At 36.5% G+C, this 14,017-nt stretch overlaps 1 protein-coding gene and 1 non-coding gene across 2 annotated transcripts in view; both read left to right on the forward strand.

The window, feature by feature from the left end:
• LOC126767823 (mucin-5AC) overlaps window positions 1-14,017 on the forward strand; it is a 52,736-nt gene that overhangs the window by 25,153 nt on the left and 13,566 nt on the right. Inside the window, exon 3 of the mRNA XM_050485484.1 lies at window positions 3,092-3,329. Coding sequence (XP_050341441.1) covers window positions 3,246-3,329 — 84 coding nt within the window. The 5' untranslated portion in view covers window positions 3,092-3,245. The remainder of the gene's footprint in view (window positions 1-3,091; window positions 3,330-14,017) is intronic.
• On the forward strand, window positions 2,926-2,998 carry Trnak-uuu (transfer RNA lysine (anticodon UUU)). The gene has a single exon. It is a non-coding gene; the product is annotated as a tRNA-Lys (tRNA).

Below are 14,017 nucleotides of genomic sequence, written 5' to 3' on the forward strand. Positions count from 1 at the left end.
AATTTAGTCTTCAATTGCCGAGTTAAATTTAATAAATATTATTCCCACAGTATTCCTCAATCAGTTCTCTGATTTTTGATCCGAAATAACTTATACACTCTATACATACCAACCTACATTATTTCTGTTCTTTTCTCTTCATAACGATACCATTAATAGTGAGTACTTAAAAGCTTATCGTGCAGCCGGAATCTTCCCCAAATCATAAAAGCTAACGATACAAGATTAATTTAACATTTTTTTAAATGATAATGGAATAACTTTTTTGCATTGCAAGCGGTTTGCTGTTCCAGAGATTAATTTTATTTTAGGTTTTTTTGTCGCTCGCTCGATTCTAAACTCAATAATTTTTTAATCGCCGTGATTATGCACAATTAATTCGTTATAAAAATGCACCAAAAAGTTTATTGCATACAAAAGTGAATCACAAAATATTCCAGCAGACTTCCGCTGTGAAAAAAGAACAAAAATAAAATTTTGAACTAGACTTTTAGCTGGTTTGAAAGCACGAATTTAAGTACTTGTTCCATAAACTGGAGATTGAATTATCAAGTAATTAACCTCTATCTGATGTGCCAAATTATATTAATTAGCGAATTAACAGAACATAAAGAACTGAATTTTAAATAAATATGAGCAACTTATGAGCCAATTTTGGCGTAAAACCACCGATTTGTGGTTATCGCGGTTATATGCTCTCTTATTCAAATATTTATAAAATGCGCTTACATATGTACATATCGTCACCTAAACAGCAAAACCGCGTATCATCAAAAAAAATCGAAAATTGTAAGCTATAGTAACCAATATATAAGAATTTTAAAACTAAAACTCAAATTTTGTTTCAATATGAGATATGATAACCAATATATTGGGTAGTCGAAAAAGTATTTTCGCATTTTGTCAATAGATGTCGTTGCAGTCGTATATATCCACTGCTACCAATCAAATTGTGTCATACCATGTAGTGTTGGAAAGGTGAGATTTTAAGCTTCATTTAACCATAAGTTAAAAAGTTACAGCTTTTCAAAAATTAGCGAAAATAATAAAGAAATTCGCTAAATTTTGAAATTTTTAAATTTTTAAATTAAAAAGGGAATGCCACGCAAGCCAGCAATGAAATTTGTGAAGTTTACGGAGATGGTGCTATATCAGTTCGTGTAGCACAACAATGGTTCGCTCCCTTCCGTTCTGAAATCTTCGATTTGAAAGATTTTTACTTATGAAAGATTTAAAACGATGGAATAATGTCTCTAGCGGAGAAATGGCAAAAAGTGGTCTACCAAAATGTTACTTTTGTTTTGTTCACTATTGTTCATTATAAATATATAAATAAAACAAGTAAGGAAGGGCTAAGTTCGGGTGTCACCGAACATTTTATACTCTCGCATGATAAAGTGATAATCGAGATTTCATTATACGTCATTTACATATTTTTCAAATACCGTATTTTTGTAAAGTTTTATTCCGCTATCATCATTGGTTCCTAATGTTTATACTCGTATTATACAGAGAAGGCATCAGATGGAATTCAAAATAGCGTTATATTGGAAGAAGGCGTGGTTGTGAATCCATATTTCGTACATGTCATCAGGGTGTTAAGAAAATATTATATACCGAATTTCATTGAAATCGGTCTAGTAGTTCCTGAGATATGGTTTTTGGTCCATAAGTGATCGACGCCACGCCCATTTTCAATTTTTAAAAAAAGTTGGGTGCAGCTTCCTTCTGCAATATCTTCCGTAAAATTTAGTGTTTCTGACGTTTTTTGTTAGTCGGTTAACGCACTTTTAGTGATTTTCAACATACTTTGTATGGGAGGTGGGCGTGGTTATTATCCGATTTCTTCCATTTTTGAACTGTATATGGAAATGCCTGAAGAAACGACTCTGTAGAGTTTGGTTGACATAGCTATAGTAGTTTCCGAGATATGTACAAAAAACTTAGTAGGGGGCGGTGCCACGCCCACTTTTCCAAAAAAATTGCGTACAAATATGCCCCTCCCTAATGCGATCCTTTGTGCCAAATTTCACTTTAATATCATTATTTATGGCTTAGTTATGACACTTTATAGGTTTTCGGTTTTCGCCATTTTGTGGGCGTGGCAGTGGGCTGATTTTGCCCATCTTCGAACTTAACCTTCTTATGGAGCCAAGGAATACGTGTACCAAGTTCATCATGATATCTCAATTTTTACTCAAGTTACAGCTTGCACAGACGGACAGACAGACACCCGGATTTCAACTCTACTCGTCACCCTGATCACTTTGGTATATATAACCCTATATCTGACTCTTTTAGTTTTAGGACTTACAAACAACCGTTATGTGAACAAAACTATAATACTCTCCTTAGCAACTTTGTTGCGAGAGTATAAAAATCGAAATTGAGTTTTTTATTATTTATGGTTCACTATATCATATTACTTATATGTATGTAGCATATAATTTTCAGTTTTCGCGTTCAGATATAACCGACATATAACCATTTCATAACCAAAACTAATATTTTTTTAATATGAGTGGTTTTTAATATATCGCTTTTCCTTCGCCTGTAAACTTATGGAAAGTTTTGTTACGCTATTTTGCATTTTAAGTGACGATATGTATCTATATTAGAATTGCAAGGCTGTTATTGATTATTTTTACCCAGTCAGTGGTTGTTGTAGCGTCAGTTCGCATGTATGTACATAAAATCGATTATCCATGTGTTCTCGCGTTATCACACAAAAATTGTTTGAGCAGTGAGGGGTATTTGTTTGCTTCCCGCGCGCTACTTTGTTCTGTTTGCTGTTCTGGCGCGTCAAAGTCGCTTAAAATAAGAAACGAATGACGAAGCGAAACGAAACGAAGGCAATCGCTGTTATGATGTTACACGGTCGTTGTTGTACTGTGAAGTAGCGCAATGAGCAAAATGAAAATATGTGCCCGGGTAGCTCAGTCGGTAGAGCATTGGACTTTTAATCCAAGGGTCCAGGGTTCAAGTCCCTGCTCGGGCGATCTGATTTTTTTTTAGAATTTTAAATTTTTCTGTACATTCAAAATTTATTTTCCGACTTCTAATTGAATGCTTATATATTATTTTCTTGCAGTTGACCACAAATATTAGCGGCCACTACTTTACGAGCAACTATAAGGGGGCAACAAAGATTCTAAATTCCACATTTACGCCGCTAAATTGAGAACTTTTTGTAACTCAACGCCTTTCTGCTAAAAAATTGTCAGAAGGCAAGCAACGGCTGCGAGATGTTCACACACAATTGGCTAAAGTGGCCAGTTCTAATTTGGCTGCTGAGCTGCTGCTATTTGTTGGCCTTCACTGATGGTCAGGTAAGTTGACGGCACTAATTTGAAGACTCTTCGCAAGTTTTTTTTTGTGTTTCTTAATCGAACGATCTAGAATTGAGTGTGAATTTAGTTAAAATTATTATTTTGTTTTCAATTTAAATTAGTAATGCTCTCTTACTTCCTATTTCTAAGAAGTTGCTGTTGTTATTTTACAGAAATATTACCATTTGTAAAAAATAGCGCATTACTTACTTGTATAACTACATTTAGAATGATTAATTGAAAATTAATTTAATTACTTGCATATTATCGTCCATTCTAAGTCTCAATAATTAAAGAAGCCAATAAAGCACTGGAATTGATTGTTCACTTTAAACTTTATCATTAGCGAATTCTTGATTTGCACACAGTCATAGCATAATTTTAATAATTTTAAATAACTAGTATTCGCCGCTGGTTTAATTTATTTAATTATCAGTTGATTCGTGGCTCATGCATATTGCCTACTTTGTGCAAATTAATTATGATTATAAAGGTTATACATTTATTGGCATTGGTTTTGATAAGCGCGTGATCGGCAGAGATTTATCCAACAGCAATACATATGTAGTGGATGTCTGCGAAAGCTTATACTAACGGGTGATCCAAGTAGAGATACTTTTTCCGATAGCCTTTTTTGACAGATCACGAGTGAGTCGTGTCAAGCTGTCATGTTATTTTTGTACAGTATTGTTTGACATTTTGTCATGGAAAGATTACGCCTGAACAACGTTTACAAATCGTTCAACTTTATTACGAAAGTTTACGTTCGCTAAAGAATGTGTTTCCCGTGCTACGCTCAATTTATGGTCAACAATATCGACCTATTCCCAAAACCATCACCCATCTTGAGATCCAGCATTCATTATTGGATAATATTCGACCAGCAGTGAAGAAAATATAGCAGCCGTAGCTGAAAGTGTACACGAAAACCGTGGAGAGTCGATTCGGCGCCGTTCGCAGCAACTCGGACTGACGTATGGAACGACTTGGCGCATTTTATGTCGAAATCTTTAATTCAAAATGTACAAAATACGTGTAAATATAAATAGCTTGTGCAAGAACTGAAGCCGCTCGACCTTATCAAGCGACATCATTTCACTCTGTGGGCTCTTGAAAAGCTCCAAGAAGATCCGACGTTGTAGTGCCCAATTTTTTTCAACGATGAGGTCCATTTCTGGCTCAATGGCTATGTAAATAAGCGAAATTGCCGCATTTAGAATGAAGAGCAACCTGGAGAGTTTCAAGAACTGCCATTTCATCCAGAAAAAACTACGGTTTGGTGTGGTTTGTGAGCCGGTGGTATTATCGGTCCGTCTTTCTTCAAAAATGATGCCGATGAGAACGTACCCGTCAATGAAGACCGTTATCGGGCCATGATAACCAACTATTTGTTGCCAGAAATTGAAGTTCGTGATGCCAGCGACATTTGCTTGCAACAAGACGGCGCCATTTCGAACACATCGCAACGATCAAATGGATTTATTGAGAGAATACTTCGGTGAGCAGTTAATTTCACGTTTTGGGCAGGTCGATTGGCCACCAAGATCGTCTGATAGCACACCGGTAGAATTTTTCCTGTAGGGATATGAAAACTCTAAAGTCTATGCTGACAATCTCACTTCGATTCAGGCCTTGGAGCAAGACATCACGCGCGTCATTCGCCAGTTACCAGTCGAATTGCTTGAACAAATCTTTGACAATTGGACTGAGCGGATGGACCATCTGAGACGCAGCCGCGATCAACATTTGAAAGCAATAATCTTCAAAAAAATAAATGCCAAAGTATGTTCTTTCGCATGATAATAAATATTTCCCAATAAATTTGAGCTTTCATTTTTTTATTCTTTTAAAAAGAATGGAACCTCGAAATATATCACTTTTATTTAGGAATATAAATGTATAGATTTGGTAGCAGTTCGGCAAGTTTATACTCGTACGATAACAGTAACTAATATGCGGAGAAGCCACAAATAATAGTTAAATATTTAAAACTGATGGACTGCTTAGTACCTCTTAAATTTAGAAATATGTATTTTACTTCAACCAAAACGATTTATAATAATTTTAATCAAATTAATTACCGCATAACGTCATTCAAACATTTCAGCTGTTAAACTTCCTATTTTGCACCAGAACTCCATGTAAAAGCGTCAGGCAAATGAAAAAAATTAAAAATAAATGTGATTGCGGGAAGCATACAAATCTTTTCCCCATCACGTTTACATAATTAATGCAACTCATTTAAATAATCGAAAAATTGGCCTGCCATCGCCACACAATTTCCTTGTAATTGACCGCAAGATTTTTTTATATCCAATTATAATATTATAATTTGTTTTTGTAGGCAAAGGTTATAGCAAATTGAAAACGTGACGTGATGAGGGTTCACTCGGTCACACTTTGTAGCGGTTGTTGAGAAATTTCCGCAAAAGATAAAGTTTATTTGCGTAAAAAGTAAGGAAATCGAGAACGCCAGCAACGCTCATTGAAAAATGTCAAAGCTAATACTTATTAGCTGTGAAGAAAAAAAAAACGGAAGAAGCGTTCTCTAACATGCATAAAATTACTAAATAATCTCTCGCACATCCAGAGGAAGCTTTCCGAATTGTTGCTTTTATAAGTAATTTTTTTACATGAGAGGAGAAGCGAACATAGAAATGGCGAATCGAAGACAGCTGTTGTTTTAAGCAATTTTAACGTGTTGCCACTAATTAAATTTAAAAGATAATATAAAAAACATTTGTATTAAAGTAATATCATTTTCTTTTCCAAAATCTGGTTGAGCGCGTGGCAGTGGCCTATCAGCTAACACCTCAATCAATCTCAAAGGCAACCCGCCCACAAGTCATCAATTGCTTGTCTTGCTGTTATTAGCAGCAGCCACAGTACTAACCATTAACTAGTTACTTAATTTAGCCATTAGAATAGAACTTTAGCCGCCATAGAATTACTGTAAAGAACGCTCACAATTCGATTATAACCAAATGACTACTGGTTCTACAGCAAGTGAAGATACACGACAATGATTGGGTTGCGTCGCAGGCACTGGCAAGTATCTGTTAGAACGTTTACTGAAATAAAGATATTAGATATTCACCGGAATGAATGCTGACAGCCAATGAGAATGAGAAAAATTTAATTTTTAATTCCGAGCTTCCAAAGCATTTTGCTGTGAGTCGGCCTGAATGCGCCTAGAACATTATTGCCGCATGTAAATGCCGACAATAAGACAAGTTAAAACGTAATTACAGTCAATTGCCAAGTGTATTGCTGAGAATGTTGTATAAGTATAATTTGTAGTTATCTACAAATAGGAACCTTGATCGCGTTGTCAAACTTGTTGGCGGTGGCGGAGACTTTGACAAAGAACTCTAAACTACGGGAACTGCGTAGACGCTTAGTGGCTCTACGTTAAGTGGCGAAAAGGCTAAAACGTTTGCGGAAACACATATTTTCCGTGGGGAAGTAGACGCGGGCGGCATAAAATATGCGTTTTTCGTAAAGTCTTCATTGTCTAAATTAAAGCAAAGCAGAAAACTGAAGGCTTACATTGGGTTAGACAATAGTCTTAGGCTTAAACGTTTGTATAGCAAAGCCCATTTTACATTACCGAGCATAATAAAATTGAGTTCTAAGCAGCCAGTGATTAAGTTGAAAATTATACACAAATTAAAAAATCATCGGCGCTAAATAGACGTGTAGGTGCTAAACCTCTCAGGGACATACAGCGAATTATTTCACATTTTTAATCAGTTTAATCAAATGCTCGTTAACGAGATTTATGCCTTCTTCAACTGAAATAATATGAAATGTTGTATGTGCGCGACTATGATTTGGCTGTCAGCTTATGCTTTATTGACCGAGTACTTAATGCCATTGCTGTTGATCGCTGAGCATTAACGCGGCGTTGACGCTGGACTCAAGGGACGGAAGTGTTTGTTGTGAAATGCCAGAAGAAACTGCTTTTGAACAGGCTTAACAGTGGACCTTATCTTCATAGCCAGCAGTCATGAGCAGCGTGAGCAATTAATTCAAACGAAAATGAAATTCGCTTTTTATGAGCTTATTCAAATTATATAAGTGGATTATATGCATGTATAACATTTATCATTTTTCGTCAATAAGCGCTTGTAGTATTATGTCGGAAATACTTATATTTTAATTAAAATACGCTAAAAGACATGTGTTCTAATAAATTAGACTATTAATTTGGATAACATAATTATTAATACGCACTACATATGTGAAAAGTGTTTTTTAAGCAAAAATAGCATGTTGAAGTGGTTAATTTAAGGGTCCGAAAGAAGCCTCCATGTCCACATCTTTAATAAATTGTTTATTGATAGAAAAAATTTCAAATATTCAGTAGCTATCAATACAACTCTATAAATAAATGAAGGAACTTAAAATATTTTTAGCTTTGATATTTTAACAACAAAAAAATTAACTTAGGCTGCATCGACCACATAAAAATCGAAAAGAAAACATTTTGCCCAGCCATCTTGTTTCATATAAACAATATTCAAGTCGAATTCAAGTTGCCTTATAAGGAAAACAGTAACTGAGAAGGAGCATGCATCAGTTACTTTGTAGAATATGGGCGGACGAAAGCATGCCCGACGATTTTAAGTGTGCTCTGCACAATCCACAAAAAAGGAGACCCCGTGGGATAAGCCTCCTCAGCGTATTATGTGAAAGATTAAAGCCCATCGTCAACAAACTGTTTGGACCTTATCAGTGTGGCTTTAGACCAGGAAAATCCACAACTGATCAGATGACCCGTGACGCACGAAAATGAGCTGCCTTTATGCCGCTAAGTCTGAATTTCGTATCCCCGCAACACTAGCCGTTGAGCAATACCAAAAGCTCCCTCAGGATCGGGAAGGACCACCCGGACCCGTTCGACACCAAACGAGGTTTCAGACAAGGTGACTCTCTGTCGTGTGACTTCTTCAATCTGCTACTGGAGAAAATAATTGAAGCTGCAGAACTAAATAGAGTCTTGTTGTGTACGAGGGCAAGACGAAATATCTCCTGTCATCAAACAAACAGTCATCGCACTCGCGACTTGGCTCCCATGTCACTGTTGACAGTCATAATTTCTTATCTTGGAACCAATATTAACAGTAACAACACTGTCAGCCTCGAAATCCAACGAAGAATTACTCTTGTCAACAGGTTGTACTGGGGACGCAATTGAGAAGTTAAGTCCTCTCTCGACGAACAAAGACCAAACTCTATATGTCACTCATTAGTCCCGTTCTGCTTTACAAGTATGGTGCAGAAGCATCAGAAGCATGAATGATGACAACATCTGATGAGTCGACGTTACGAGTTTTCTAGAGAAAGGTTCTGCGGAAGATTTATGGTTTATTGAGCATTGGCAACGGTGAATATAGTTTTCGATGGAACGATGAGCTGTATGAGATAAACGACGACATTGATATAATTCAAAGAATTAAGAGCCAGTGGCTACGCTGGCTGGATCATGTCGTTCGAATGGATGAAGACACTCCGGCTCTGAGAGCATTCGACGCAGTATCCGCCAGGTAGAGCTGAGGTAGAGGAATATCTCCACTCTTTTGGAAAGATCAGGTGGAGCAGGAAGGCTACACTTGGAATCTTTGATTGGTGCCAAATAGCGAAAAGGAAGAACGACTGGTGCGCTGTTGTAAACTCGGCTATAATTCGTAAGCGCCAAAAACGAAGAAGTATGTATGGCAGCTATTTGTAATAGTGATCCAATCTGAACAATTCGTTTGGTGATCATAGGTCTATCTTCGATAATTACATGCAAGGACGATTTTAAGATTGATAACTCGAAAATTGAGGTACTACTCAACTACTACTACATAGCGACAGACATATATACAGCCATTTTTGTTGAGTGTTACAGACCTCATGGCAATCTTAAATATATTTTGTGCAAGGTATGTATAAAAAGCATAAACAATGCAAGAACGAGAGTGACTTTTTGACTATACGGTATACGACCAGAATTGTAAGACTTCCGAAAATTACTATTTTCATTTAAACATTCGAAGCGAAACATACAATTATCTTGTCTATGTAGATGTGTGATTTTTGACAGCACTTTTTAATCTAAATTTTGACCTGCAATTAATTTTACTGTTGCCCGTAATTTTTGTACGAAGACTGACACTTGCCACACTTTTTATTTTGCGGTTTCTCTTTTTTCTTTGTTTTTGTTTTTATTTCGGTGTAATACTATATTTTATTGGCCTTCACCTGATTGTGACCTACAATAGTTTTACATGAACTCACTTAAATGATATACAAGTGTTCTTGCCACCATGTACAAGCACATATGCTTGGAGAGACGCGGTAGCGCTGAGCCCAAAAGCAACAATGCTACAAGTTGAGTTTAAGTTGAAATAATACCGATATATACATACATATATAAGTATGTTGATACGTATGTATCATAGCTGTTTCGAAAACATTTGAACTACAATAATTTATAAATTTTGCGGCCAGAGGGCATTTAACTTGACTCAACTTAACTTCGACTCCGACAGCCGGAGCTACGCAGTGATGCACCTTATACATCAGACTTACATACATGTACATACTTACAAGTTTTAGGTTAAGAAAAGCTATTAAATTTACTTCGAAAATTTATAATAAATGATAACAACTTCGTACTAACAACATTTGAGTGTAGGTATGTCGCAGAAGCATGTCGTTCTCAACAATATTTATTTGTGCCTCGCTAATTATTATGCCAAAGTCAATATGCTAATATGCAGAATGTTGATACAGTAAATTCATATTTTCATAGAGGAGTTAAGGTAAAGGTCCGCGAAATGCTTGGAATTTTGACACCTGTACTTGTAAATAATGACAAATGACTTGTTGCCATTAAACATTTGTAAACTTCAAGAATTTGTTTTTGTCGTTGCTGTCAAAGTTTACACAGTGACAATAGTTTTGAACAGTCTTTCATTGACCAGTAAAACTGATATGTCACACAATTAACTTGAGTTGGAGCTACTTACCGCATAACAGGTCTATTGAAAAGTCCTCGGCCTACTATAGTTTCGACGAAAATTTCTTCCCAGCAAGCATTCTTTTGAGATCTGTAAAGCGAAAATAGGCGCTAGTGGTCAGATATGAGGAATACGATGAATGTGAAAGTAATTTGAAATCCATTTCATGGATTTTTACATTTTTTTCCGTGACTTGTAACACGGTGCATTGTCTTGGTGAAACAGCACTTTCTTTTTCTTAAAATGCGGCCGTTTTTCATCCTTCAAACGGTCCCATATGGCTATGTAATAGTCGCTGTTGATGGTCCTTCCTTTTTCAAGGTAGTCAATAAAAATGATTCCAAGTACATTCCAAAATACAGACGCCATAACCTTGCTAACCGACTTTTGCGTTTTACCACGCTTTGGAGCGGTTTCATGGTGTGCAGACCACTCGGCTGGCTGTGGGCTGGACTTGGGAGTGAAATAATGGAACCATGTTTCATCCATTGTCGCATATCGACGCAAAAACTCGAGTTTATTGCGCTTAAACATCTTCAAACACAGCTCAGAATCATCAACTCTTCGGTGTTTTTGTTCAAAAGTGAGCTCGCGGGGCATCCACTTTGTACAGAGCTTTCTCATACCCAAATATTCGCAAATAATATGATGTACCACTTCAGTTGATTTATTTAGAGTGCTTGCTATCTCGGACAACTTCACTTTGCCATTATCCAAAATTATTTTGTGAACTTTTTTAATGTTTTTGTCGGTAACATCGCTTTTGGGCGTCCACTAGGTTCAACGTTTTCGTTGCTTACTTTACCACGCCTAACCTTAGCATATCAATCCGTGATGGTTGATTTTCCTGAGGAAAAGTCCAGAAATTCTTCATCATGCCAAGTTTTTGCTTCAACTCGTTTTTTTCGCCTTCACGAAGCTATATTTTATCAACACGCGAAATTATTTTTTATCCAACAGCTGTCAAATTTATACATGTGCCGTTTGAAGGTTAGGGTTAACTAAAAATCATATCGATTTAATTCTAGTACCGTCATCTATGTGTCAGGCTGCGGACTGTTAGTTTGGAATTTCAGCTTGTTATAGAAGAGACTTTACAGATTTCTAAAATTACATAAACCCTCAACCTCACTATCGCACGCAGCAAAGCCACAGAAATGTTGAATCCGCCGCCCTTGTACGCGTACATTTGTATGTAGTGCATGGCTTCTCTAGCCGCTATGTGTAGCATAACGGCCACTGCGTCCGAAGTTGCTCGCATTTGATTGCCAAAGACCGGAAAATGAAATTTCGTAAGATAAATATTTTTACGCTTTGCTTGCTTTAATTTATTCCATGCGGCGTGATGATGGACAGCAGCGAGTCAATAGCGTTTAAAAAGAGATGGAACGGATGCATTCGTAGCTAAAAGAAAATCCACATAATTTCCAAAAAATTAACCTAACTCAAGGCGTTGTTATAAGATCTAAAATAACAAGTAAAGTAACTAATTTGCAAGCTGAATAAAATATCTCATATTTGCATTTGCATATTTTATGTGAATAATGAGTTGTTGTTGTTATGAAAGACGCGTTAAACATGATAGTAGGTGGGGCAACGTTGTGGATTTTGGATGCGGTCAGTGTTGTTTTTAAAGAGTAGAAAATTTTCTAAAACTATGAACTTGCCGATTTTTAATAATTTTTTTTATTAAGCTATAAAGTGCATTAAAATTTTTTTTTTAATTAAAGTAATCAAACCTCAACTGTTAATATATTTTTAAGGGTTAGGTTTACGAAAAAATTTTATTAGAGCTTTCTTTTAGAGCATGCAATTTCCTACAAAGTCTATTATACGAGATATTTTTTTTTTAGTAATTGGTAGCGAGACTTGTATGTTACTATCTGATAAGAAAAACAATTGGAAAACTTAAAGGCGAAGGATCTTTCAGTTACAGTCGATGGAGAGAATTGAGTGAATTTCTTAGCGCTATCTAAGAACCTATTTTTAGAGTCCCAAGTCCACCGTAATAATTATATCAGAGGCTCATTCATAGCTTCTTGAGTGGACTTTAGGCGGAAAGTAAGTTTTTCTGTAGACGGTTAATTATAGCTCGCTTGTTACAGTGATTGTAACCAATCTGTAAAGGAACGTTAAAAACTTCTGTATATGTCGTAGTACAGACATATGAGTATATTTGTAAGCATAATAAAAATAAGGCTATGGCCCCTTTTGAAATTGTAAACAAACCGTTTTTTTCATTCTTCGCGTTACTGTCGCCGATCATCCGTCAATTGGGTGATTAAAAACTGTTAAGACACTCGTAAATATTTTGAATATTTTTATAATTACAAAGAATGTGCATTTGAATTGATTACTTATTAATGCTAATAAGTTATTTGTTAAAAAAGTCTTACATCAATCCCAGATTAATTATTAATTTGTTCAATTTAGGAGCAATTAATCATGATTTGTTGAGTTTTGTTTACAAAGAATACAAAATAGAGACTAAAAGGTCATTGAACTTACTTTGATGTTAAAAATATTTATTCCCCGTTGTCTTAGCAAAATGGGTTGTATTCGAACCGAATTGTAATGTAAAGTTTAAGAGCTTTTTTACTGATTTTTGGAAGCATTCTTCTCGAAGTCACACCTCCGAAAGTGTAATTGATATGAAAAGGGTTCTATAGAAACCATCAAATAATCGGATGTAATTTATTACTTGTGAAGAGAGATAGAGAGAGATAAAAATGTTTCTCTTGATGCTCGGCACAACCTGGCAGCATTCTGAGGCACTTGTGCTATATACCTATTGTAAGACCAATTCTGCTCTACGGTTCAATAGCATGGTGGTACGGAAATCCATCTACCGGAACCCAATGGAAAAGGTGCAGAGACTCGCTACGCTGTGCATAACAGGAACTTTAAAAACAACTCCAAGACGGCTCTAGAACTGGTACTAAACCTGCCACCTATAAACCTCTTCGCTGAAAATTGCACAGCAAAATCGGCGGAACGACTATTGTCTACAGAAGAATTTAAGTATAGAACCTTCGGGCATAGCTCGTTGGATAATGGCGGCTGGGCAAACACCGACTACATGACTCCACTTTTCAACTGAGAACGAAGATTAAAAGTAAACATAGAAAAATATTGCTGGCGTAAAGGTGTGTTAGCTGCATGCAACACTCTAAACATCTATACGGATGGCTCGAAAATGGATGATGGAGTTGGAGCTGGAATATACTGTTCAGACTTATGCATAAGGCAACCTTTAAATTGGCATACCCCTGCAGTATGTTTCAAGCCGAGGTCTTTGCTATTGCGAAAGCCGCGGAGCCGGCCTCTAATGGACCAAATTCAGAGTCAAGATCTAAGTAGATAGCCAAGCAGCAATCAAGGCAGTAACCTCGTATCGCATATCGGCCAAAAGTGTCTTAGGAAGCAGAACGGCAGTGGAAAGTGTTGCCAGAAGTAAGCAGCTTCACTTCTGCTGGGTGCCAGGCCACAAAAGCATCGGGGGAAATGAAATAGTGGACGAGATTGCCAAGAAGGGTAACATCGGAAAACGTGATTAACATTGGGAAACCCATACATTGTCTATTCGACGGTCTGGACAGAAGCATAGTTAAGAAAATCAAAACCCGATGGAACGAGCTACTTGGGTGCAAAACTGCAAAAGTCATGTGCAAAACGGTA

This window comes from Bactrocera neohumeralis, chromosome 2 (assembly GCF_024586455.1).
Source record: "Bactrocera neohumeralis isolate Rockhampton chromosome 2, APGP_CSIRO_Bneo_wtdbg2-racon-allhic-juicebox.fasta_v2, whole genome shotgun sequence".
NCBI classification, from domain to species: Eukaryota; Metazoa; Arthropoda; class Insecta; order Diptera; family Tephritidae; genus Bactrocera; species Bactrocera neohumeralis.